General features: G+C 55.0%; 1 protein-coding gene across 7 annotated transcripts in view; it reads left to right on the top strand.

Moving 5' to 3' along the window:
• Window positions 1-24192, top strand: part of ATP9B (ATPase phospholipid transporting 9B (putative)) — a 224170-nt gene extending 199978 nt beyond the window's left edge. For 5 of the 7 annotated variants that reach the window (XM_060121782.1, XM_060121781.1, XM_060121783.1 and 2 more), the window contains 10 exons: window positions 1786-1884; window positions 3838-3927; window positions 6451-6595; window positions 6782-6846; window positions 7407-7562; window positions 7663-7727; window positions 13129-13237; window positions 20455-20512; window positions 21177-21380; window positions 23653-24192. In XM_060121782.1, the coding sequence (XP_059977765.1) occupies window positions 1786-1884; window positions 3838-3927; window positions 6451-6595; window positions 6782-6846; window positions 7407-7562; window positions 7663-7727; window positions 13129-13237; window positions 20455-20512; window positions 21177-21380; window positions 23653-23789 (1128 nt within the window). In that variant the 3' untranslated portion in view covers window positions 23790-24192. Of the gene's footprint in view, window positions 1-1785; window positions 1885-3837; window positions 3928-6450; window positions 6596-6781; window positions 6847-7406; window positions 7563-7662; window positions 7728-13128; window positions 13238-19593; window positions 19840-20454; window positions 20513-21176; window positions 21381-23652 lie in introns of those variants that run through there. The other 2 variants (XM_060121785.1, XM_060121784.1) reach the window with 2 other exon arrangements.
• The last annotated feature ends 1554 nt before the right edge of the window (window positions 24193-25746 follow it).

Below are 25746 nucleotides of genomic sequence, written 5' to 3'. Positions count from 1 at the left end.
GACAGAAGCTTGCGTGGAGGAACATGATTGACTAGAGGCAGACAGCCTGCTCGTTCCATTGTGGGTTTTCACGAGCTCCCCGTCAGTCTCGCTCTTGGGTGTCGCTGCTGGCTTGTCAGCACAGCCGAGGCCTGCGCGTTTCTTGTGTAAAGATTTGGGTGCTTTGTATTAGCTGCTTGCTAAGCTCTGAAGTCAGTAAGACTTGCTGGGCTTCTGCCCTTTTCCCTTCTCATGCTCCGTCAGGAGAAGCAGACTCTTTTGTCCCGTTATAGTTCAAGGATGTGGTTTCAGCCCATCCTCTGAGCCCGAGACGTGGCGCTCGGCCAGGCCACACTTGTCCCTGAGTTATCAGCAGCGGGACTTCTTGTTCTATGGGGTTAATTGTCCCCAACTTGGTCACGGTGACGTGTCGTTGTCTTAGATCCAGGCTCAGTAAAGTGAATATTAATGTGTAACATAAGTAAAAAACACAAAGCCTCAGACACTGCAAAGAGCCCCAGGTAGATTGTGCCTAAGCAGAGAACCAGTATACCGTGTAAGTTCCCAAAAATGCGTATTTATGTATGATACACGTGACACATCTGAAAAGTCAGATGGTAGCAAGAAATTGCTGCTGTTATAGAAAAGATACGTAAACCATCCTGTTCTGCATGAAGTGTCCTGGTTTTGCTCTCTTTTCAGTCTAGGGACGTTTACACATACAATATGTGCATGTGTTTGATATTTTTAAGTAAAAGTGGTGTTCGGGAGGTCCCTGGTGGCCTAGTGGTTAGGATTCTGGGCTTTCACTGCCGCGGCCTGAGTTCAATCCCTGGTCTGGGAACTGGGATCCCACAAGCCATGCGGCGTGGCCAAAAAATAATAATAATAAATAAAAAGTAAAATAAAAGGGATAGATTTTAAAAAAATATATTTTTTTAGTGGTGTTATTAGACATGACTTATTTGATACGAAACAACTTTCAGGTTAACTATTGCCCGTTTACCTATTTTGAACCTCAGTTTTCAACCGAAAAACTCACACAAGTGACAACGAGGATGTCAGGGTCCCCCTAAATCTGCAAGCCCTCGGCCTGTGGTCCTTGGGCCTGTTTGCTTGGCCTGCGAGGCCGTGTAGACATGGCCTTCTGACATACTCAGGCGTCCTCCTCAGTCCCAGCCGCGAGGCTCCTAATCGCCTGTCGTTCACCTGCCTCAGCTCTGCTGCTGTGTCTAAACGTCACTTTGCTCTTACCTGTTTCAGTTAAGCAAGTTGGCAGAGACTTTTATTGTGGTAAAATGTGCATGATGTAAAGTTTACCGTCTTCACCATTTTTAAGTGCACGGTGCAGTGGCACTAAGTACATTCACACTGTCGTGTAACAAGCAGCACCCTCCGCCTGCCTTAACTCTTTATGCTGTAAGACTGAGACTCTGTCCCCGTGAAACGCTAGCTCCCCCTCCCCCAGCCCGGGCACCCTCCATCTCCTTCCTGTCTCTAGAGTCTGACTCCTCTGGGGACCTCATTCAGGTGGAATCATGCGGTGTTTGTCCTGTTGTGACTGGTTTGTTTCTCTCAGCATAGTGTTGCAGGTGTCAGATCCCCTGCCTTTTTAATATTCATTGTATGGATGGACCACATTTGGCTTCTCCATCGTCCATCCGTGGACTCACACGTTGCTTCAGGTTTGGCTGTTGTCAATAGTGATGCTGAAAACACGGATGTGCAGATATCTTTTCAAGGGCAGACACTTTTCAGATGAACACGTGATAGCGTTGGGGTTCACCAGCTGAAACTGTTTCTTAGATATGGATGCTGACGGGCGATAAACTGGAGACGGCCACGTGCATCGCCAAGAGTTCTCACCTGGTGTCTCGAACGCAGGACACACACGTTTTCAGGCCGGTAAGTGCACGTCCACATCACTTTGAATTTTAAATGTTTTGAATTGAAACTTACTGGTTTTGTGAGAATGTATACGCAGTTATTTATTAATTAATAGATACTATTTTAAAAGAGAAGTAAGTTTCTTACTCAGTTTATAAAAACACGTTAGAAATAGATTTCTATTAGTTACATATATTAAATGTGATCAAAAAGCTGCTTTTGGGCTTCCCTGGTGGCGCAGTGGTTGAGAGTCCGCCTGCCGAGGCAGGGGACATGGGTTCGTGCCCCGGTCCGGGAAGATCCCACATGCCGTGGAGCAGCTGGGCCCGTGAGCCATGGCCACTGAGCCTGCGCGTCCGGAGTCTGTGCTGTGCAATGGGAGAGGCCACAACAGTGAGAGGCCCGCGTACTGCAAAAAAAAAAAAAAAAGCTGCTTTTGGTAGAGTGAAACAAGGTCTAAATTCAAGAGTATTTTTCTGTTGTACTATTAGAATTATTAACAACTAAATATCTGTTTTAAAATAGACATACTGCAGTCATTTTCTGTTCAATTTATAAAAGTATATATTGAGAAAAAAATGACGTTTGTCTATTAGTTAGACACAATACATGTGGTCCAGAAGCTGCTTTTGTGAAACAAGCTTTAAATACAAAGTAGAAATGTGTTTTTAATCTACTGCCATCTTCAAATTAAATGATCTTCCTCAATTAGATCAAAGAAAGTTAATAGAAATGATCGAAATTTGTGTGTTTACTGTATCTACGAGTTATGATGAAATTTGATTCAAACAAAAAATAAAAGTTTCTTGGGTCTTGATTGATGGCAGCTGAACAGACATTGTGTGTCTCTGTTCCGAAGGAAGCCCTTGCACCTACAGAAATAGTGATTTGAATATAATTTACATGTAAATGTAGTTTATTTCGAAGCATCAGAATCACAAATTAGGCCCTGCAGACGACTATTTGCAATTAAATTATTAATGATTCTGATAAAGCTTCAGATCAATTTTTGTTGACTTTGCAGTGTTATAGCCCCACAAATAAAATTTCCACAATAAAGCCTACCTATTTAAAGATGAGTCTGGATTGATTAACCTGGACCCATGAAGCTTTTTATTTCAGTCCTGTAATATATCATTTCTTTTATGCCCCATAAAATCTCCACAGAAAGAATGTCAAAAACTAGTATGTTGGTTTCTGAAATATTTTCATTCAAAAATTAACGATACTTCAAGATTATGACTTGATTTTACTCTTTGCCATCATTCAATCTTCCAGATAACTCAGTTTGCTTGAACTGATAGAATAAGTTGAAACCCATGGTAGAGACAACAGAAACAGTTTTATAAAAGCATTTTGTATCACTTGGCATGTTATGAAAAGAGGCGTCTTTAAATGAAGCCTCGATTTTAGGTCATTCCGTCCCTCCCTGCTGTGTGGCCACGAGGAACTCAGCTTCCTCGGGCTGTGATGCTGAGGTGTGTTGACCTGTGACTATGCAGAACGGCATCCCTGGCGTTAACACTCACACACACCCCCACTGCCCTATGAAAGTAGAGAGACTTTCAGTTAACGGTCATCATGCTCTCTTACCCGCGTATATTGAGAAAAGCCAGTTGTCTTCCCCAGCTACGCAAAGGCGCCTGTTAGCTCATGGGGGCAGTGGTGGGGGGCCGTTTGTCCCTCTTTCTTGACAAGCCAGTTCTGTTCACTTTGTCTTACTGTAATTGTGGTACTTGCCCTGCACTTTACAGTGTACGTTTCCTGCCTTGAGTTGCCACACGTTGGAAAGCAATTCGTATTAAATTAGTAGGTATTTATTCCCATCACTGTAGGAGAAATTTGAAAGAGCGGCTGGCTATGGAATTTCCTGTGTAAAGCACTTTCCGGTTTTAGGAGTGTCTAAAGGGCTTGTTTGACTGTGTGGCTTAAACAGTGTTGTAACTGGGCACTTCTTCCCCTTTCATGGAGGTAACCAGTCGGGGAGAAGCCCATTTGGAACTGAATGCCTTTCGAAGGAAGCATGACTGTGCACTGGTCATATCCGGGGACTCCTTGGAGGTGAGACTGGGCCCTGACCAAGCAGGTGTCTGTGTGTCTGTCCTTCTCCCTGGAGATGAGGCTGGGCCCTGTCTGTCCAGTGGACTGTGGGCTTCCTCAGTCAGACGTGTTATCAGCCTGCGTTGCCCTCTCCACTGGTTTTGACGTCTCTGCTCACAGCAGTGATGTGTGCAGGTGGAGCCTGAGAAGAGGCCAGGGCCATGTCGCAGTGAGAACTTGGTCCTTACGGCTTTGGCGCTGGTCTGTCTTGGGCTCGTTCAAAGCTCTTCGGGCGCTTGGAGGCCTGCTCTTCGTTCCTGGCGTGGCCGCCTTGGAGCCTGGCTCTGGTAGCCATGATCTCAGTTTATCCAAACGCGTGTTTCCAGCAGCGGCCCTGGTACCCAGGACCCTCTGCTCCTGGAGGCCCCACGTGGGGCTGGGCGGCCCGCTTGGCGCCAGGGTCGCAATGGCTGGAGCCGTCGGGTGGGGGGTGTGCTGGGGGCCCCTCCCCCTGCAGCTTTTGCCCGCGGCTCTCTCAGATGTTTCCAGAAGTCTGGGCGGAGCAGCGCAGCCTCTGGTGACCCAGTCAATGTGGCCACTGAGGCCAGCCTGGCGGGGGCGGGGGGGCTGGGGGTTGGACGGGACGTCAGGAGCAGCGGAGACGGTGCGACCTCTGTGGCCACGTGCGTGCAGATGGCGCCGTGTCCGGCTGGCTCTCCCGCCTGCTGCATTGCCGGGGCCGCGCATCCCAACTCTGCGTGGCTGCTTCCGCGGAGCCACCGGGACCGCGGGGCCTGGACAATGGGGGCCAACGGCAGCGCTCTCACCCGCCCGTGCCCAGGATGGAGGACTTGGAGGGCGCCCCGTGCTCCCCGCCGTGCCGTCCCCACAAGCTGACCCCGGGGACGCCCCCAGCCTCGCGGGTGTTCACTGCGTGTGTGTTGTTTTATGGGAGCCGCGCGGGCCCCTGGCTGACTGCCCAGCTCGCTGGCTGAGCTCTGGCCTCACGTTTGCATTTCTCTGTCTGCGCCGCGGCGTCTGCACAGCTGCCGCGGCCTCCTGAGTTCTGCTCCTGTCCCTCTCGCTGCGTGTGCGGGACCCGGGACCCCTCGCCGGCTCGGCACACCCCCATCCCTGCAGCGCTGTGAGCTCACGCTTGGGTCGCCTGTTTCCGTGGTGCCCGGTGCTGCGCGACCTGCCCTCCGGTCTCCCCGGAGCCCGCGGTGTCTGGTCCCCCCCGGGCTGGGCCCTCCATCCAGCCGCTGAGTCGGTCCAGCACCTGCTGGTCCCAGACTCCCTGAGCCCCAGCTCCTGCCCAGTGCAGCGCCCTCTTGATGGTGCCAAGGAGTGCGGTCCAGTCCCTGTCCACGGATCACACTTCCTTGGTTCTGGGGGACGAAGGATGACTGTCCCCTCCTTTCCAACTCTGGCAGCACTGATTGGGGCCTGAGCCGGCCTTCGAGCCCCCTTTCCTTTCCCGCCTTCTGTCTCTTCGCTCCGCCTCCCGCCCCTCGTCCAGAGGGTGAGGCCGGCCTCTCCAGGGCAGAAGGGCTCCGTTTCCCCCCCCGGCCCCCCACCCCCTGGCTGCGCGTGAGGAGGGGTGAGGGGCCTGGGCCTCGCGTGTTCTCGGCTGGTCCCACCGCTGGCTTCAGGTTGCTCGCAGCCGAGCCGCGTGCACGTGGCTGTCTGCTTTCCAGCCCAAAGCGTTTTGCGAATTTCCCCTCCGTTCTAGCCCCTCCTTGTAGGTCGATGTCTTTTTTGAAACCTCTCTGTAGTTGGGGCTTGGGGAGGGAGCAAAAGTAGCTACTTGTGTTAAGCACGCTTCTGTGAGTGTGTTTTTATTGAAATCCTTTTGCTGTTTCTGTCCCCCAAATCCACATGTTCTTCCTGGCAGCCAGCCGGCCCCAGGGAAACCGCAGGCTGGAGCGCACATCCCCCCTCCCGCCAGCACCCCAGTCCCGCTCCCCAAAGGTGGCGTCGCTGTTTCTGCTTCTGGGTCCTGCGGTGGTTCCTCCCCTCAGCGGGGATACTGTGTCCGTCTGTGCTGCTGAGTACCTGCCGTGAACGCGGGTTTTCGCTCACCACCCAGGTTTTAGGTGGCAGAGGGCCTGGGACTGCGTCTTGACCTCTTCACGCGGGGCACGGGCGCCCACACGGCTCTCCTGCAGGCGGATGTGCTGTTGGTGGTAGTCGGCGCCCTGGGGGCTCAGGACCCTCATCTCTGACTCCTGTCCTTCGTGTGGGGTGACTCTCGGGGTGTCCAGCTCAGCAACGGGACCCCACAGACTTCAGGCAGCTTTGGGGAATTTTTATTTTCCCCACCAAGATGGGGAACTAAGGATCGTCGCTGAGGGTATTGTGTGCTAAAGACCAAAGACCTTTTCAGCCAACCCCGGAAGGTGGTGCTGGCATCCCCTGAAGGCAGATGGGCTTGTCCAGGGCTTCCCTGGAGCCCTCCCCACAGCCTGCGTGCGGGCTCCGTCCACCCGTCCTCCGGCCATCTGTCCGTGCCCTGAAGCCCGGCCTCGCTCCTGCCGCCCCCAGGTCTGCCTGAAGTACTACGAGCACGAGTTCGTGGAGCTGGCCTGCCAGTGCCCGGCCGTGGTCTGCTGCCGCTGCACGCCCACGCAGAAGGCCCACATCGTCAGGCTGCTGCAGCAGCACACGGGCAGACGCACGTGTGCCATCGGTGAGCGGGGGCGTCTGGGGAGCCAGGGTCCTGAAATGAAACGCGCGGGGACGTGCGCCCGGCTCCCTCCTGCCCGCCCGGTGGATTCCCCCCGTCTTCCTGGGTGTTGAAACCCCGTCTGCCGGTTGGCGAGGAAAGCCGGCCCCTCGCAGGTTCCCACTTCACGTCCGCGTTCCGTGTTTCCAGGTGACGGAGGGAACGACGTGAGCATGATCCAGGCAGCGGACTGCGGGATCGGGATCGAGGGGAAGGTGCGTCTGTCCCTTGTCCCCGCCAGGCCCCTGGTCAGCCTGCTCACACGCGTGGCCGGGGGCTGGGGGGAGGCGGACCCACGCACTGAGGGAGCAGCTCCACGAGGGCACGTAGAGGACAGGCACGTCCTGCCGGGACTCGGGCACCTTCCTGGTCCCCGAGCTGTGCGGGGCTGCACCTGGGCCGCTCCCCGAATCCCCGCAACCCTCTCTCAGCCTCACACACACGGCCCGCGCTCGGATGTCCGGGTCTCCCGGCCGGTCGGGAGCTGTGGTCTGCCTCCTGTGCTCACGTGAAAACACCCAGAGAGACCTGGACACAGGCTGGATCCCGGGCCCCTCTGCTTTGTGAATCAGGCCACAGTGCTGAACCCGCAGCCGCTTGGCGGGGTGGCAGGTTCAGAGAACTGTCTTGAAGATGCCCCGGTCCCTGCTTAGTTTCCGTGACACCGTCGGTACCAGGCCGGGTCCTCCCAGGGTGCTGGCGGGCGGCTCCCGGGGCGGGGCCCGCGCTCTGCCTCTGTCCGGCCCTTAGCCCGGCCCCTCTGCCTTGGTCGCAGGAGGGCCGGCAGGCCTCGCTGGCGGCCGACTTCTCCGTCTCGCAGTTCAAGCACATCGGCCGCCTGCTCGTGGTGCACGGGCGCAGCAGCTACAAGCGGTCGGCGGCACTCAGCCAATTTGTCATGCACCGCGGCCTCATCATCTCCACGATGCAGGTGCGGCGTCCGGAGGGGCCTTGCGGGGGCGCCTGGTGCCTTGCGGCCTGCGCGCATATCGGCCGACCGTGAGTCACGGGCGCTGCTCTCCTCCCTCCAGGCCGTGTTTTCCTCCGTCTTCTACTTCGCGTCCGTCCCTCTGTACCAGGGATTCCTCATGGTGGGGTAAGTGGGCCCATCACGCGCAGGCGTGGCATCGGCACGTCGGGAGGGCTTGTAGCCCGGGGGCACGTGCAGGGGTTTGCTTGCGTGGCTCCCACACACTCAGCCGGAGGACGAATCGACTGCTGTGCGGAGCCACGAAGTGGGGCACCCAGAGGCGGCACGTGTCCGCTTATCCCTCCTACGACGCTGCTGTTATGGTTCTCATGGAATTTCTGTTTATGTGGGGCAGCGCACCTGGGTCGGGAACTGTGTCGGAGCCGGGACTTTCTCCAGCCCTCGGCGGCGGCATGGGGGGTGGGGGGTGACTGGGTCGCTCCCAGGCTGGGGAGCCGCTGCCTGAAGCCTGCGCCCTCCTGGCTGGACACGGTTAACCCTGATGGCGGCGTGAAGTTGGCAGCAGAGACCTCGAGAACGGGTGGTGCTGGCGCGGGACCTCACGTTCCGGGACAGACTCCGTAAGGCCTCCGCGGCAACAAAGCTCATCCTCAGGGCGCCCGCCCGGCAGCTGGGAAGCCCGTCCGCAGAGCGGCGGCCCGGGGCCCGTGGCGAAGGCTGTGCTCGTTGCGCTGCCAGAGCTACAAGGCGGGAGGCCTGTGTCAGACAAGAGTAGACCGGAGTTTCTTCCCCTCACCCTTCGTGACGGCGCCAGCAGGTAAAGCCAGCGTGGCGGCCGCTGTGCACTGAACAACGCGCGCGGCTTCTCTCCTCCGCGAAGCCCCTCAGCCGCGGGCCGGGCCCCTCCACCGCGTGGTGAAGGCGACAGCGGTTAGCACACGTGTCCCAGCGCCGTCCTGAGCGCCGTCCTGTCCCCCCGCATCCCTAGGACACGGGTCTCCCGGCCTCAGCGTCTTCCCGGGTCGGCGGAGGACAAGCCAGCGGGTTATCGCACCCCGTGGAGCCCGGTTCAAGGGCACGGTTACATGCGTGTCGCCTGGCGGCTCCCTGAACCCCGAGAATCCCGGGGATTTCAGCGAGAGGCATCGGGGCATCAGGGGCGCAACGTGGGCTGATTTCAGGGCGAAGCTGGGCGGGCGAGGTCCTGTCGCGAGTGACGGGGCTCCCTCGGCCTCCCGTCCTGTGTCCTGGCCTCCTGCCCCCGGGCCAAGGGCGTCCGCTGCCTCCGCACGCCCGTGTCTGCAGAGTGGACGTCAGAGCGAACCGGGGACCTGGTGGGACCAGCTCTGGGGGTGTCTGGGGGCGCAGGGCAGGCGGGAGGGGCGGCGGGAGGCTGGCGAGGAGTGGGCCGAGCCCGGGGTGTGGGCGCAGGAGAGCTTTCCAGGAAGAGGGAGCCCTGGGGCGGGTGCTTGGGCCCCGAAGAGGACAGGGCGCTGAGCTCGGCAGCGGGGGGCCGGGGCAGTGGCGGGGGTGTGAGGTGAAGGTGCCGCTCTCCTGCCACGTGGACGCATCCCTGAACGCCCGGCTTGCCGCCCAGGAGCCGCAGGGGCTGGATCCCGGTCCCCCTCGCCCCGGGGCTCCATCGTTTCTCCCCTCCGCCCCTGGCTCCTGTGTGGCTTGAGCTGTTGAACAGGTTAGGTTCTTGTGGAAATTAGAGCCTATCCTTCCCCACGGAACTCATGTGGACCCTGCCCAGGTCCCTGGAGGCGGAGGGGAAGCACTGCCCCTCCCCCGCCCCCAGGCCCAGGTCAGGATAAAGGCTTCACTGCCACTGGCTGTGGGGCGGGCCTTGGGCCAGTTCAGGCAGCCTGCCCTTAATCGCAGCAGGAGTTCCTGGAGTCCTTCAAAGAGAGGGAAAAGCCTAAAGGTACAGAAAGCTACAAATTTTTTTACATTTTTCCGTTGCTTGCTTAAGTCTTTGCAATAATTATCACGTTAATTACTCTAAACAGCACAGAATTTGCACAGTAGTGCTGGTTATGTCTTGAGCTTGTCCAGTGCCTTTCTTCCTCGGAGGCCAAAGAAAAAGCATAACCATTCTCACTTTCCATTTTTCAAAGCGTGGATTTGGAAGTTTAAAAGGAAATGTCAAGGGGCAGAGGTGTTACTCCTTAGATAAGAACTGCCTGAGTTCGTGGAATTACACCCCTAGGCCTGATTTCCCGTCTGCAGCCTGAGCCCGTCAGCGTAGCTCGCGTTATTTTTAAAGCTCCTGTTTATCATCAGACTTCACTGAAAGTTTTATTTGAAGTTTCTCTGCATGTCCATCACTTAAACGAGGCGCCTGTAATTCTCTGAAGCATTAGTTCCTTGGATTTGGCAGGAATGGAGGGAGATGCTTCGAAGTTAAGCTTCTTCAAAAATAAATAATAAAGTAGTTTTGCCCTCACCTAGAAAACAAATATAAAGAACTGGGCGGGAAGCAATGTGGTGTTTTTATCAAATAAAATCTAACCAGACCAAACTACTGACCTTCCATGATGGAATAACTGGCTCTAGAAACTACAGGACAGTTGATAGCATTCCGTTCCACCTATGTACGGTTTTTATCCGAGTTCATTTCATTAGCTTTCTAGGGACTGGTGACCCAGGTGAGGCCCACCCGCACTGCTGGTTACTTCACGGAAGGAAGCGCGTGCCGAGGCCGCCCCAGTTCCCCCTGGAGCCCACCAGGCGGCACCTGGCCCACTCCCCTCACTTAGCCTTCGGTTGCGTCTGCCCACATACCTGAGGTCCTGGGAGGGGCTGTGCCCTACCTCCACACGCCTCCCTCGGCAGGTCCTCTGGGGAAGCACCGTGCATCCTGGCCCCACTTAGCGTTCACAGGCGTCAGCACATCCAGGGTTCTGCGAGACCCGCTCCACATGGTCGAGCCAAACCCCTCCTTTGCCCGCCAGCTGCCGACGTCCCGTGTTCAGGCAGCATCCTTGGAGACACGCAGGTCTGCTCTAGCTGAGGTGTCCCTCTCGTGATGGCCATAGCTCCCAGAAGGCACTCCCGGGCCATCACAGGTATGCATCCTCGCAGGGGATTTCAGTGGGGAGCCTGAGGATGCACGTGGGAAAACTACCAGATGCCGTCTTCACGGGGTGCCAGGAGGGCACGTGACATCTGAGGAAGAGTCCTGAGCTGCAGGCAGGAGCATGGGCGAGTGATGAGGACGTGGGCTCGCAGCCCGTCACCGAGGGGCACCACGGAGCGGCAGGAAATGCCCTGTCCTCCCAGCCCACGCGACTGGAAGACAGGGTGAGGTACAGGGAAAAGCTGTTTTCGGACCGTGGACACCAGGCAGCAGGCACTGATGCCGGAGACAAGGGAAGCTGGCAGAATTCACAGCTGGAAATCCCTGGAACCTTGGGGGTAAAGATTCCTTAGGCACAAAATGCGTGAACTGTCACAGGAGAAATTGGCAAGATGGACTTCATCAAAATTAAGTCTTCGCTCTTCTAAAGACAATATTAATCAAATGAAAAGGCAGGCTGGGAAACAGTCTTTTCAGTACCTATATCTGATAAGAGCTCTGTACCCAGAATGTTTCATGATCTCCAAACAACTCAATTTTTTAAGAAAAGGCTAAAGATTTGAACGTACATCACAAAAGAAGATGTAAGAATAGCCAATAAGCACACGAAAATATATTAACATCATTAGTTACAGGAAATGGAAATTTTAAACCCACCTAGAGGCCAAGTTAAGACAGACCGCGCTAAGTGTCAGCAGGAAGCTGGGGCTCCCGGGACTTACAGCTCCTGGCCGGAGCGCACAATGGTGAAACGAGCCTGGAAGACAAGTTGGTCGGTTTTTCATACGATTAAGCATATGGCCCAGCAACCCTCCCCTCCGAAGCCTGCTCCTCCTTTATTTGCGGTGAGATCCACCGCGCCACGTCTCTACCGCCCCCGGGGGGTCGGGCGGGGTGGGGGGAGCCAGAGAAGCAGCAGACGCCAGGTCCCTGCGGCCCGCGGCCCAGCCTGGGGGCTGGTGGGGGGATGGGGGTCTGCGCTGGGACCCTGGAGGAAGCCACCCAGTCGCATGCTGGAAACTGCCCTCAGCAGAATCAGCTGATGAAAGGGGTGGTGATGATGTTTGTGATTTGGTTGTAAAGCCGGAGGAGTTTCTGCACAATAACAAGGTTCTCATCGACGCTCTTTACGAAAATAGAGGCTCCTCGGGCCTGCGCTGTGACACTCGTGAATCCCGGTGCAGGAGGGTCACTGGGCCTGGCGCACATGCAGCTTGGTCCTCGTGCGTCGGTTGGCTCCGGGGGATGTGGGCCAGGTTCTGCCTGGGTTCCTTGGCCCTTTCAGCCCCCTGAGTCCTAAGGGGACTAACAACAGCAATTAGAGATTTAGAGGAAAGTAAGGAGCATGTGCTTGTTGACCTGATGCAGAAGTTAGAGGCTGAACCTGTAGGTAGAGAATCGAGCCATCAACGTGCAGGCTGACACTGGACGGCAGACGGGAGACTTGAGCAGGGGACTGGGGACGGCAGACGGGCCCGTGACGAGGCGGTCAGTGTCATCAACCACCAGGAAATGCGTATTTTAACCACAGTGAGCTGCCCCTCCACGCCTGTCAGAATGGCTGAAACACCTGTGACAGCAGCAAATTATGGCGAGGACTCAGCATCCGGACCCCTCATACGTGCTGGCAGGGATGTGAACTGGTGCAGCCGCCCTGGAAGGCGGCTTGGCAGCCTCTTATAAAACTAAACATGCAGCCGCCCTATGGCCCAGTGCCTGAACTTGTGGACATAGGATCCCAGGTGGCACCCGTGTCTCAAATAAGTGCAACTTACTTTTACAAAAAACCTGGGCAGTGGATGTTTATAGCAGCTTTATTTGTAATAACCGGACCCTGGGAACGACCCAGATGCACTTCAGAGAATGCCCGGGGTGCAGAGCTGCTCTGTCCACAACCACGAATGCTCCTCAGCCACCAGAGGACGGCCTGTCGTGTGGCCACACCTGGGTGACCCTCCAGGGACTGGGGCTGAACGAGAAGCCAAGCCCCAGGCTCACCTGCTGTGTGGTGCGTGTGTGTCACCTTGAAGTGACAAAAGTTATAAGATGGAGGACAGTTGCCAGGGGTTCAGAGGGGCTGGGAGAGAAGCAGGCTTCAGGGGTCCCTGGTGGGCTTGGGTGCTGCGTCTGGACCATGTCAGTGTCGGCGTCCTGCTGGAGATTGGCTGCAGTTTTGGAGATGCTGCCTCTGGGGAAAGCTGGTTGAAGGTCCCCGTGGTCTCTGTGTTACTTCTGGTAACTGTGCTCACCTCTGCCGTGATCTCAAAATAAAAGCTTTAATTAAAAAAGGATCCTGCTGCCTGTCCGCATTTGTGGCTTGTAGACCTTGCTCCTGTACTGTGGGTAAGTACTCAGTTTTAGGACAAGTCGTGCTTGGTTGCCAACTTGTTTTTTTCTGCTTAGGGTTTGACCTTTGGCCTCTGGTTCAGAGGTGTGCTCCTGGTGGTGCCGAGTCCCCCGTGTAACCTCCCTGCTCTCCTCCAGGTATGCGACGGTCTACACCATGTTCCCTGTCTTCTCCCTGGTGCTGGACCAAGACGTGAAGCCCGAGATGGCAATGCTGTACCCAGAGCTGTACAAAGACCTCACCAAGGTGCGGCCTCAATTAGGCATCAAAGGGGAAAACGGCGTTTGCTCGAATGTTTGCAGTGCGGCTCTGATATCACGCGTCGAATTATAATTGCGAAGCGTGCTCATAACCGTTTGTGGAGCTTCTGTGGACTTAGAACCGTGGCTGAGGGCTCCCTCTTTCTGGGTGAAGGGTGCTTTGAGCGGGGGCTCCCGGTCAGCACTGCGCAGTGGGTGGGGCCGGCTCCCGGCCCACCTGGAGCGGCCCGGCGTTCGAGCCGGTAGGGACCTGGAGCCTGGCCGGAGCCCCTCTGAATGCCCACATCTCCGGCCATGGGCTTCAGAATTTTGTCTGAAAGGGATCTGCAGTATGTTTCCGTCCCTGAGACCCGCGTGCTGTTGTCACGGTGACGCTACTGAGGTAGAAGTCCACTTCCCCGAGCTGCGCAGGCTTCATTCACGCAGCCCAGAACTGCTCTGGGACAGTTAAACATTCCTGAAAGAAGTTTTAAATTTATCGTGTTTTTTTATGAAAACATATCTCTGTAGCATAGAAAACATGCTCCACTGGGTGGAAGACATGCCCAGCTCCCCACACACAAACCCTGGTGACCTCAGAACCTTCCAACACTGACATATATACACTAATATGTATAAAATAGATAACTAGTAAGAACCTGCTGTATAAAAAATAATTTAATTTAATTTTAAAAAAAAGAACCTTCCAACACTGAGAACAAAGTCCACGGACCCCCAATTAAATTTAGGTTTACAGTTGATAACCTGAAGTTACCGACTGATTTTTAAAGCTGTAGCCGTATGTTGTAACGGAGAAAGAATCAGATTAGGCATTAACAGGTAGACTCGCCCAGCTAACCTCTAACCAGGCCCAGTGGTGTTGGGTGAGTCACGTAAATCTTTGGATTTGATGGTGTTATTGTCAGAATTTGATGAGATTAAGATTTTTTTTAATTTTATTTTATTTTATTTATTTTGGCTGTGTTGGGTCTTCGTTGCTGCGCACGGGCTTTCTCTAGTTGCAGCGAGTGGGAGCTCCTCTTCATTGCTGCACGTGGGCTTCTCATTGCGGTGGCTTCTCTTGTGGAGCGCGGGCTCTAGGCGCGTGGGCTTCAGTAGTTGTGGCACGTGGGCTCAGCAGTTGTGTCACGTGGGCTCAGTAGTTGTGGCTTTTGGGCTCTGGAGCACAGGCTCAGCAGTTGTGGTGCACGGGCTTAGTTGCTCCGCGGCACGTGGGATCTTCCCAGACCAGGATTGAACCCGTATCCCCTGCCTTGGCAGGTGGATGCTTGACCACTGTGCCATCAGGGAAATCTGAGATTAAGACTTTTTCAATCCATTGAAAAAAATAGAAAATGCCTGTATTACTTCTATAATCAGGGCAAAAATAAAGCTAGCTCAACAGTATAGTATAAAATAAAATAGCAAACATTATATTTTATAATATATTTTATTTGATAATAAGATATAGATGTGAGACATATATAAAGCATTATTATCATGATAAAAATATCATTGTGAATATTACAAGTAGAAGAAAAACTTTCTGGTTTAATATCCTAAGATGGTGAAACCATCATCATTCAGTGAATCAGAAGAGGCTCAAAGACCCACGAACCACAGGAGGCTGTTGCGAATGAGTGTGACTTCAGTGGATCGCGTGTCTCCTTATTTCCAGTGGCTCCAGAAAGTCCCCCTAAACGCCGCCTCACAGATACGGGGGGACCAGCTCCTGATGGACACCAGTGGAGGGCTCGGCGGGTGCTCAGGGTTAGGGCCACTGCGGGTGAGGCCAGGTGATGCTGCCAGACGTGGGAGGGCTTCCTCGCAGGACTTCAGTGTCCCCACCAGCGGGGGGCCCCGCCGCTTTCACTGCTGCCCACCAGAACCTTCTTTGTGGGTTGCCACGTTACTCTAGTGATAAAAGCAGGCTCCCGGGGTCACAGGTGTCCGGCGCTGAGTCCCAGCTCCCCTCTGACTGTAGCCGCGGGGTGGTGAATCCACACCATTAGCCGATACATTTGAACTGGAGGGGATGTTAGGAAACCACGTCCAATTCCAAGTAAGTTGGGTCTTGTTAAGGGTGCTGGCTTTCCATTCTTGTTAGGGTGACCAACAGTTAGAATACTTCAATATCCTAGAGTCAGGACCGCATTCCTAATCTTTTTGACAAGAGTTCAGTCACTTATTTTCTCTAGACGCCTTTTCTTCAAGATCCGGAATCTGTACTTTTTGTCTTTAAAGTATATATTTCTTTAAAAATTGCATACACTCGAAATGCTTTGAAAATAAAGTAGCACTGAGGCACTCAGCCAGTTAACTTGCTAAGAAGTGAGTATTTTTCCTATTGAAGCTAGAGAAACATTCTGAAGCTTTACATTGCTTCTGAGCCCAGCACTTTGCACCCGCTGGGGACAGGCAGTCTGTCCGAGTCCATCCCTGTGGGTGGCACGGTTGAGGGTCCCGTGCCGGGCACTTGTAAAGACCTAGAAGGCTCTGCTCCTGGTCTCCACAAGCCTTCAGTCGGGAAAAGAAAACATGAATTCGGGGTAAATTAAATGATGGTTGGACAGTAGCAGAAAACAAGCCACGGGCTGGAATGTAAGTGACTGTCCAACAAATGATTTATCTTGTAAGTTCTGAGCAGAAATCTCAGGTCACAGTAAATTCATTAAATACCACAAAGGTAATCAAGGGAAGCAGCGTGCACATCCCTTGTAAAACAGAAAGGAAAGAACTCTACTTCGAAATAAAATATCCTGGTTTTATACTTATTTCATAGCCAGTCTTTTTTTTTTTTTTTTTTTTTTTTTTTTGGCGGTACGTGGGCCTCTCACTGTTGTGGCCTCTCCCGTTGCAGAGCACAGGCTCTGGATGCGCAGGCTCAGCGGCCATGGCTCACGGGCCCAGCCGCTCTGCGGCATGTGGGATCTTCCCGGACCGGGGCACGAACCCGCGTCCCCTGCATCGGCAGGCGGACTCTCAACCACTGCGCCACCAGGGAAGCCCCATAGCCAGTCTTTTTATGCTAAGAGTATAAATGCTCCAAGCGTCACCAATCTGACTTAGAGTTCTAACGAGATTAGGCTCTAACGAGCCTAAATAAAATTAACCTTCTAACAAGATCCTGGATGTAAACATTTGTTCTCCGCTGTGTCTCCAGGGCCTAAACCTGGACACAGTGTCTGTTCCGTAATTGGTGAATGAACGAGGGAGGGAATGAATCAGTTAAACAAAGAGACAACATTTCCTTCCTCTTCCTAAAACCACATAGTTCTCATTCCTTACAGAAAAGGATGTATTTGTAACGATGTTTGGGTCACGTTCTGCTTTGAGCTATTAAGCTTTACTCATGGTGAGTGCAGTCACTTCTGGTTTTCTGGTGCTGCCAGTTAGCGGGGAAACGTGTACTCACCCCTCTCCTAACCCTACAGATGACTATTTGTCCTGAATGCTCTGTGGCCTCTTATGAAAAACCACCTGAGCCTGAGCCCTGGGGTCAGGACTTAGGTGACGCGTGGTCAGCTGAGCCGCCTGTGTGTTCCTGAAATAGTTCGGTCTTGGAGCTGTGAGTTCAGTTACCAAGTCACAGTGTTATATTCGTGATAAATTAAACTACTCACTACAGAGACACCTGAGTTATAGTTGTACTGACTGTCAAGATACAAGTAGGTGATGTACAGTCATTCCTAAAAGCCCTTGAAACCATTAGACGTTGAACTATTAGGACTACATCACTATTTTCATTTTCTGTTGAATAGTCTGAAAATGGTTTTAGCTTTTGAAATGTGTATTTGTATCCTTGTATAATTTTAAAAATAATAGTGATAAGGAAAGGAAATTCAGGGTATAGAAATTAAAAAGGAAGAAATAAAAATGTCTGTTTGCAGTTGCCAGAATTGTCTATGTAGAAAATCCCAAATAATCCACAAAAAAACCCTCCTAGACTAGTAAGTTTAGTAAGGTTGCAGGATACAAGGAAAAAATATTTTTAATTATTTCTAATTCTGTATAGTAGCAATGAACAATTGAGATCTGAAAACAATTTTAAACACTGTTTATAACAGCATAAAAAAGTGAAATACTTTGGTATAACTAACAAAATATGTGCAGGATCTCCATGCTGAAAATTGTAAAACTGGCTGAAAGAAATCCTAGAAAGGAATAAATGAATGTTCGTGGATTGGAAGTATCAGTGTTGTTGAATATTGACAACTGATTCTAAAGTTTATATGGAAAAGCAGAGGAGCTAGAATTACCAAAACAAATTTGAAAAAGAAGAACAAAGTTGGAAGACTCCCAGTACCTGGTTTTTATCACTGGCAAAGGATAGACACACAGGTTAGTGGGGTAGAACAGAGAGCCCAGAACTACAGCCACGCATGTCAGCCGGTCTTTGACCAATGTGAAGGGAAATCCAGTGGAGGACGGTCGTCTTCTCAACAGACGGTGTCAGGAGAGCTGGTCACCCTCGGTCCACACCTCAGGTCTTACACAGAAATTCACTCACAGTGGGTCATAGACCTAAATGTAAAATGTAAAACTATAGACCTTCTAGGAGAAAGTACAGAAGGAAATGTGCATGACCTTGCGTTAGGCAAAGAGCTTTTAGATATGAGGTCATAAAGGAAAAAATGGATAAATTGGACTTTATCATAATTACAGACTTTTTTTCTGTGAATGACACTGTTAAGAAAATGGAAAACAAACCACAGACTGGTAGAAAATATTTGCAAATTACACTTTTGATAAAGGACTTGTATCCAGAATATATAAAGAGCTCTCAAAACTCAAAAAGAAAACAACCCAAGTTTTTAAATGGGCAAAAGACCTGAATTGACACCACACCAAAGATGATGATGTACAGACGGCAACTAATCGCTTTTATGAAAAAACGCTCAACGTCATTTTTCATTGGGGAATTGCAAATTAAAATCAGATGCCACCGCAGTCTGTTAGAATGGCAAAAATGCAAAACCGACACCAGCAAATGCTGGCAGGGGTGCTCAGCCGTGCTGGTGGGAATGCAGGCTGGTGCAGCTGCCCTGGAAGACAGCTTGGCGGTTTCCCGTAAAGGTAAACGTACACTCATCACGTGACTCAGCAATCCTACTCCTAGGTGTTTACTCAAGAGAAATGAAGAGGCACGTTCACACAAAATCACGTGCAGAAAAGTTGATGGTGGCTTTGTCGTAATTACCAAAAACTGAAACGACCGGCTGCCCTTTCCCCCGTGAGGGTGCAGCCGCACAGTGGGATCGTGTCCGTGACGGGAGAAAACCCGTCCGTTCAGCAACGCAGACGACTCTCAGATGCATTTTGCTGCACAGAAGAAGCCAGGCTCCAAAGTGAGTGTGGCCCCAGTGATCTGCCGCTCCGGGAAGTGCGCAGCTTTAGGGACACAGGACAGGTGGGCGGCCGCCCGAGATTTGGGGTGGGAGGGCATGACTGGAAGGGGGCAGCGCGGCAGCTTTGGGGTTAGGGACTCTTCTGTCGCACTGTGGTGGGTGGAGACTGGACCTCTGCCACCACAGAACCGTCCACCCAGGAGCTGGCACGTAGACTGGGACAAAGGGCTCCAACCGCAGTACACATGAGCCACAGAACCACGGCGGGGGTTGCTGCCCTAAGAAGCCTGGGGAGGGCGTCCATGAGTGCCTGCGGAGGGGGCTGGAGACAGACAGGCCGCCGCCGGAGACCGGGCTCCCGCCACGGGACGCCGTATCGCAGGGCCCCTGCACTCGGCGGGTCGGCGGCGGCCTGTCTGCTGCAGGTACAGAGGCAGGAAGGGGGCTGGTGCAGGTACAGACAGAGGCAGGACGGAGGACCTGTGCGCACGCATGCCAGGGTCTGTCCCTGAGCGTGGCTGTTTTCTTCCTTTAAAAAGCAATATTGCTTGGGGCTCCCCTGGTGGGGCAGTGGTTGGGAGTCCGCCTGCCGATGCAGGGGACGCGGGTTCGTGCCCCGGTCCAGCACGATCCCACATGCCGCGGAGCGGCTGGGCCCGTGAGCCGTGGCCGCTGATCCTGCGCGTCCGGAGCCTGTGCGTCCGGAGCCTGTGCTCCGCAGCGGAAGAGGCCACAATGGTGAGAGGCCCGCGTACCGCAAAAAAAAAAAAAAAAAAAAAAAAATTGCCTTTTAACAAATGATGGCATATTGGAAGGTTGCTCTCCACTCAAAGGCAGTGAGGCCTCGGGCTCAGCCAGGACGTTCTCAGGTGGCCCCTCGGGACCAAGCTGCTGCAACCGTCTCTTTCAGAGGTGTCCGTGGACGCCGGGTGGACGGGATTCAGCCTCTGGGTGTCCTTGTGCTGGCGCCTGCCCCCGTCCCATGTGCGGTTTGTTCTTCCCTCGTGCCGTTTAGCATCACGTGCCGCCTCCTGGCGGGGATGCCCCGCACCCCAGCAGAGCCTTGGTCTCCTCCGTCAGGCCTGGCTGCAGCGCGGCCTTCGGGAAGTCTCCAGCTGCGCTGCTTCTCCATCCATAAACGGAAACGACGTCTGTGGGCTGTGCCGGCGGGCGGGAGACGCGGGGGACGAGCGTGAGGGTCTGGAGTCCCGCGCCGCGGCCTCGCCGGGCTTCGTCCCGACACCCTCATCACAGGCCTCGGGGACGGCGCTGCCTCGGCCAGCCCTTGGCGGGAATGGGCTGGGCGGCGACTTGTGGCCCCCGTCCTTCTCGGATAGAAGCGTCTTCGGGAGTGTGGCCGGACGGACGCAGGCTGAGTGTTCCAGGTGAGGGTTGCTGTGCCGGTAACCCCTGTCTGCGCTGGGCTTGTTGATGTGGCATCTTTTCCAGAAAGGACCGCAGGGCCCAAATTCTGACTTACGGTGTGATAGACCGTCCTTTGTCACCTAAGGAACTAAGAAGTAGATATAGGAAGATTTGTTCCCAAGAAGTAAAGAAGAAATAAAGGGAAATTGTTTTTACTATGCAGAATAGTGCGTCTCAATGTTTGTTTTATACACGTCGACTCCTGGGTCACTAGGAAGCCCGGGAATGGAGAGCCGTGGCTTAAGGTCACCAGAGGTCAAACAGGAGACCGCTCACCCCTTTACCATAAGCTGAGCGGGGCGGGCGGCCCGGGTGCGCGGGAGGAGGACGGTGGCTGGATCGGTACGTGGGTTGGGCTGGGGGCCTGGGGTCTTGACAAGTCACCCGCACACAGCTACTTAAAAACGTGTGTTCTGCTCTGTTAACTAAACTGCCCCACTGTCTACCCTAGGGAAGATCCTTATCCTGTAAGACCTTCCTCGTCTGGGTTTTAATCAGTATTTACCAAGGTAAGACGGACCCGCCTTCTCCTGCACTGAAGCTTTTTTGTTTTCTATGGGCAATATTGTTTTCACCTCCCAGTTAAGTTCCAAAAGCTTAACATTTCATCAGCAGTTGAATATTGCTTTCAGTTTATCTTGTGAATCGATACCCCAGCAGCTGGTCCCGCAGGCCTCTTCACAACGCAGCGGGGGTTGGCGTTTTTACTGGTGCAGGTCACCTAAAAACTGACCTGTTTTTAAATAAAAGACAATCCAGAAAAATTTAATCAGCACTTACCACGCTGCCTACGCCCCGCAATGGCTTTCTTTCTTGGCATGATAGCCGGACTTCGAGAAATATGAATTAGGAAGTCCGCAGTCACCAGCTGCCCCCGCTTGGTGTCCCAGACAAACGGGAGCCTGTGGGAGTGGCCAGCAGGCGGCCCCGGAAGGCGGCAGCCAGCGCGTAGCTGCTAACCGGCGCACAGGCACGGCTCCCCCCCACACTGCCAGAATCCACGTCTCACTTTGTCCCCGGTCCAGAGTTTACATGGATCACTGGGTGCGGTGTGCACAGCCCGTGTCTGTCAGTGTCAGCGGCTCTCGCCCCTCATACAGTAACGGAGCGGCCGACCCGAGTAGGAAGGTGGTCGTGTCCAAAGCCACACCGCCCACCCCGGCTGTTTTCCAGGCGGCATCCTCATGTTTGGGGCCCTGGTGCTTTTCGAGTCCGAGTTTGTGCACGTGGTGGCCATCTCCTTCACGGCCCTCGTCCTCACGGAGCTTCTGATGGTGGCCCTGACCGTCCGGACGTGGCACTGGCTGATGGCGGTCGCCGAGCTGCTCAGCCTTGGCTGCTACGTGGCCTCGCTCGCTTTTCTAAATCAATATTTTGGTAAGTTGCTTTAGACTTCTTTTCTGAATAGCTGTCTCTTACTGGTTTTTAAACGTTTTCTTTGTTGCTTCTAATACGTTATCTTAGATTGCAGATCGTAATAAAACCCACATCAGACAGCTTCACAACACAGAGGTTATTTCTGTGGAAAGATTAAACCCCTTGCAACAATACGTGAAGTCGTGCCGAGTTCTCCCCACAAGAGCTGTATTGTTTGTCCCTTTTCCTGACGGAGGCCGCTGAGGCTGCAGGGAAGAGGGCTTCCAGGATGGGGCCTGGCGCCGCCCGCCCTCCTTCCCCGGAGCCATGGGGCCCAGCTGCCTCGGTCCCGAGCGGCGTCAGAACCTGCAGGCGGCACGTGGCCCGGGTCGCTGCGCCCCTGCCCCCTTCTCGCCCGCCCCCGTTACCAGCAGGGCCCTGAGGAGGGGGGCTGCTTGCTGGGTGTGAGCGCTGGCTGGAGTGGGAGGGAGGGCGGGTCTGGGAGGGGAGGGGGGGTCACCCAACGTGGCCCTGGGGGAGGGTTGAGCCGCTCTGGGTGCGTTCGCACGGCCGTCCCCAGTCCCTCTCCAAGACTCCCGCTTCCCGTCCACGGCCGGCGCTCTGATCTCGCCTCACCTGACGCGCCTCATCAAACCCAGCTCTTCACTCGCCACCGTCGGAAAACTCATCTAAGGCAGAGCCCTGACCCTTGAAGTCACAAGTCGGCATCTACTTCCTGTTCCTAACACCAGCGACTTGGGACGAGCAGGCTTCACTGGGATGAAAGATGAGAGCCTCATATTTCTGTGAAGTGGAGGAGAGCAACGGACCACAAAGTTATTTTTGGTGAAAAGTGATGGTAACATCACTTTTCACGTATTGTGAAAATATCTCCATCCTTCACAGCAGAGCTATAAATTACAAAATGAATGTTTAGGCAAGTTTCAACAGCGGGAGTTTATGAATTGTGTGCCCCTTCCATAACTTTAACGTATTATAGATGGTAGAGAAGTAAAAAGAATTCCATCATAAAAGCAGAAGTTGGGTGAATTCACATCCAAGTATCTACTCAATGGTGAGTACGTACATAGGAAAACTATTACAGATTCGTGTTTTTGCATTAAAAGAAACATTCACCAAAAAAATAGCCATGGCACATAAGAAGTGGTTATTTTCAAATTACAATATCTTGGTTACTTTGTTTTGAGAATGGACGTTTGCTTTCCTGTGTGAACGCGAGTTGACACTCTTGGACGGAGCGGTGTTGGCTTCTTCTCGGGCGTTTCCTGGGCCCGCAGCTCCTTCTCCCAGCCTGTGTGCACAGAGCACAAAACAGAAGCTACAGCTGGGACACCAGCAGCAGGGCCGCCCGGGGCCCCGTGTGAAGCAGACACAGGCAGGGTGTCTCGTGCAGCCTTCTCCGGTCGTTGACGCTACCACGTCCTTCAAGACTGCAGAAACTTAGCAGAACGCCGTCACTCCAGAGGCTCGACTGATAAAGAGCCCCGCCTCCCCTCTTCGTGGCGTTTGCTGTGGGCTCCTCCCACCTGGCGACAGCGCGGGAGGTCCTGGGCCCCGTCGGGGTTCTGCGGCTCATAAGAGGGGACGGTGCTGGGTGTCCTGCGTCCGCCGATGAGCACCCGAGTCCGTCAGGCGACCGTGCGTCGTCCCCGCAACATTTTGCCGTGAATTTTTAGTGATTGGACCCCTGGAAAACACTTCCCGGGTTTTCTACAATGTGCTTAAACACAGCCTGGGACCCCGTGTGCCCTGCATGCAGACCCGGGGTTTCCCTGCCCTTTTCTGGGCCTCAGCGGCCATGCGCCTACCAGGCTGCTTCGTCCCACTTCCGACGACAGTCTCCAGGGATGGCTGTCCTAGGATCGGCCGCCCGTCGGGCTCTCACACGGCTCTTCACCCGCAAGGATTAGAACAGCCGTTAACCCTGGGGACACCACCCTGTGGTGGCAGGACGGAGGGGCACGGGAGGTGGGCTCACGGGGACAGCTCTGCCAGCGGCCTCAAGGCCCCGACGCCCAGGGTCGCCTGTCCTCAGGACGACGCAGATGAGCCCGGACGGTCTGAGCCGGCCCCAGGCTGCCTCTGGACCGAGCCCGCGGGCCGTGCAGCACCGGCCCTGCGCAGCTGGGGCTTTGCGCCTCCTGTTAGAGGAGCCCCTGCCCGTGGTGTGCAGGGAAAGCAGTGCTGTAACCCAGACCCCGAGGCTCCACGAGCCCCGCCCCTGGGCGCCCTGGGCGCCTCTGACACCCGTTCCCGGATTTCTCTCCCACAGATGTTCCTTTCATCATGACCGTGACCTTCGTGTGGAAAGTGTCCGCGATCACGGTGGTCAGCTGTCTTCCTCTCTACGTCCTGAAGTACTTGAAGCGGAAGCTGTCCCCTCCCAGCTACTCCAAGCTCTCCTCCTAGGGCCACGCACCTGCCACGGAAGGTTCCGGCACCTTCGGGCCCGTTTCCGTGATGCAGGGTGCGCGGCGGCGGCTGCCGAGAGAGGGCGTGAGGCAGGAAGGGCCCGGGAGGGGGCCAGGGTGGGGCTCCACAGACAGTCGTGCCGCGGCCGGATTTCCTTTCCTTCCCTTTTTATTGTTTCTCCAAGTTTAATTTCCATGTCGAACCAGCTTGACTTTATGTTGAAAATGCGGCCTAACGATTTCACTGCTCCTGTAAAGCATCCATCTTTGTCTGCTGTTCTGAGAACTGAAATGAAAGGCCGCTTAATGTTCTGCAGTTTCCTAACATTCAAATTCTTTCTTTGATGTTACAATATGGAAAGCCTCCCCGCTTAACCAGAATAAAGTCTCGATGCTGTAAAGGCCCGTGTCTGTGCCGCTCCCTCCCCGCCTGCCCCTCCCGCGGGCCACGCTGGTCCCGGCGGCGCCCACGGCAGCCACGTGGCGCAGGGCGGGGCATTTGCCCGTAAGTCCACGGCAGCAACTCAGGTACGTCCCGAGGCTCTGCTGTTAGTCAAGCCCGTTTCTGAGTTCCCATCCTTTCGACATTTGTGAAATCACACAACTGCACACCTCGTTAGCGCCTGGCTCCGGCCGCCTGGGCCCCCCCCCCGGCTGTGGGCGCAGCGCCTCACTGATGCGGGGCTGGAAAAACGCTTTCCTGAACAACCGAGTTCTTTTGTTCAAGGGGCACTTCTGGGCGGGCAGCGGCTCCACCGCTGGGAGCTGCCCGGGGTCTGAGCGGTGTGCCGGGACCTCGGTGTGCCCGAGGCCCCCAGGGCTGGGTCCCAGAGGAGGAGGGGTGATGCCCAGAGCTGCTCAGACTGTCCCACCAGCACCTCCCAGGTGGCCGGTCCTCCCCTGCCCACCGGGCGTCGCTGTTTCAGCTCCTCGCAGAGCTGCGGGTTTGCAGGGATCTGGGGCCAAGGGAGGAGCTTGTGCTCAGGACCCAAGGGGGACCTGGGGGAGGCCGGAGCAGCTGAAAGGGGGCAGGCGAGGCGGGCTCATGGGCTGTGCCAGCCACGTGCCCTGAGAAATCCTGGGCGTCTCAGCAGGGGTTGGGCGCTCACCTACGAGGCCTGACGGGGGCAGGTGGACGGGCACCCTGCCTTGGAGGGGCGGGGAGGGGGCGCCTGGGGTGGAAGGGGCTGGAAGGCCCTCGTGCAGAGTGAGCAGGGCCGCGGCCGGCCGTGAGGGAAGGGGTGACAGGACGCAGGCGACCAGGAGGCAGGGGCTGTTTGCAGGCCGGTAGGTGCGCCCTTCAGAGGATGTGAAGCCGACGCAGCGGCGGGCGGGCGGGCGTTCTCCCTGAGAGCCCAGGTCCGGTCTGTAGTTTGTACCTGCGTGTGGGGACCGCTGGTGACGGAGGGAGGGCACGGTGGGTGTGAGGAGGGCCCAGTCTCCACCACCGTGTCCCCAAGAGCCTAGACGCCACTGGCCCCCATTACTGTGTGACGTAGACGGATGGGGGGGTCAGATGGACAAGTGGAGGAAGGGTGGGCAGGTGGATGACGAGTGGAGGGGCGAGTGGAGGGATGAGGGGGTGGGTGGGGGGTGAACGGCTCTTCCGCAGCCCCTGGAGGTGGCCCCGTCCTATTCCAGACTCGTGACCGTCATCAGTGTCTCTGAGTCAGGGCTGCACCGTGTCCGCCGAGCCTGTGAACTCGCCCGGTGGCGCCCCGGGGGACGGGGGCGTGGGCTGCGGAAGTGGCCTCTGCTCCTTCCAGCTGGGACGGCCTGCGTCGCCTGCCCGGGCCCTGCTGGGCCTCCTGCTGTGGGAGGGCTCAGGGACCCCCCCCACCAAGGAGTGCACCCCCCGCCCCGTGGGAGGGTGGCCGGAGCTCCCTGCACCTCAAGCCCGTCCCCTGAGCCACGTGGGTGCAGGCGTGTCCCCACGTCCTGTCCGGGGGTCCCTG

The sequence above is a fragment of the Lagenorhynchus albirostris genome, chromosome 14, assembly GCF_949774975.1.
Source record: "Lagenorhynchus albirostris chromosome 14, mLagAlb1.1, whole genome shotgun sequence".
Taxonomy (NCBI): domain Eukaryota; kingdom Metazoa; phylum Chordata; class Mammalia; order Artiodactyla; family Delphinidae; genus Lagenorhynchus; species Lagenorhynchus albirostris.
This window is presented reverse-complemented; position numbering and strand designations above follow the sequence as displayed.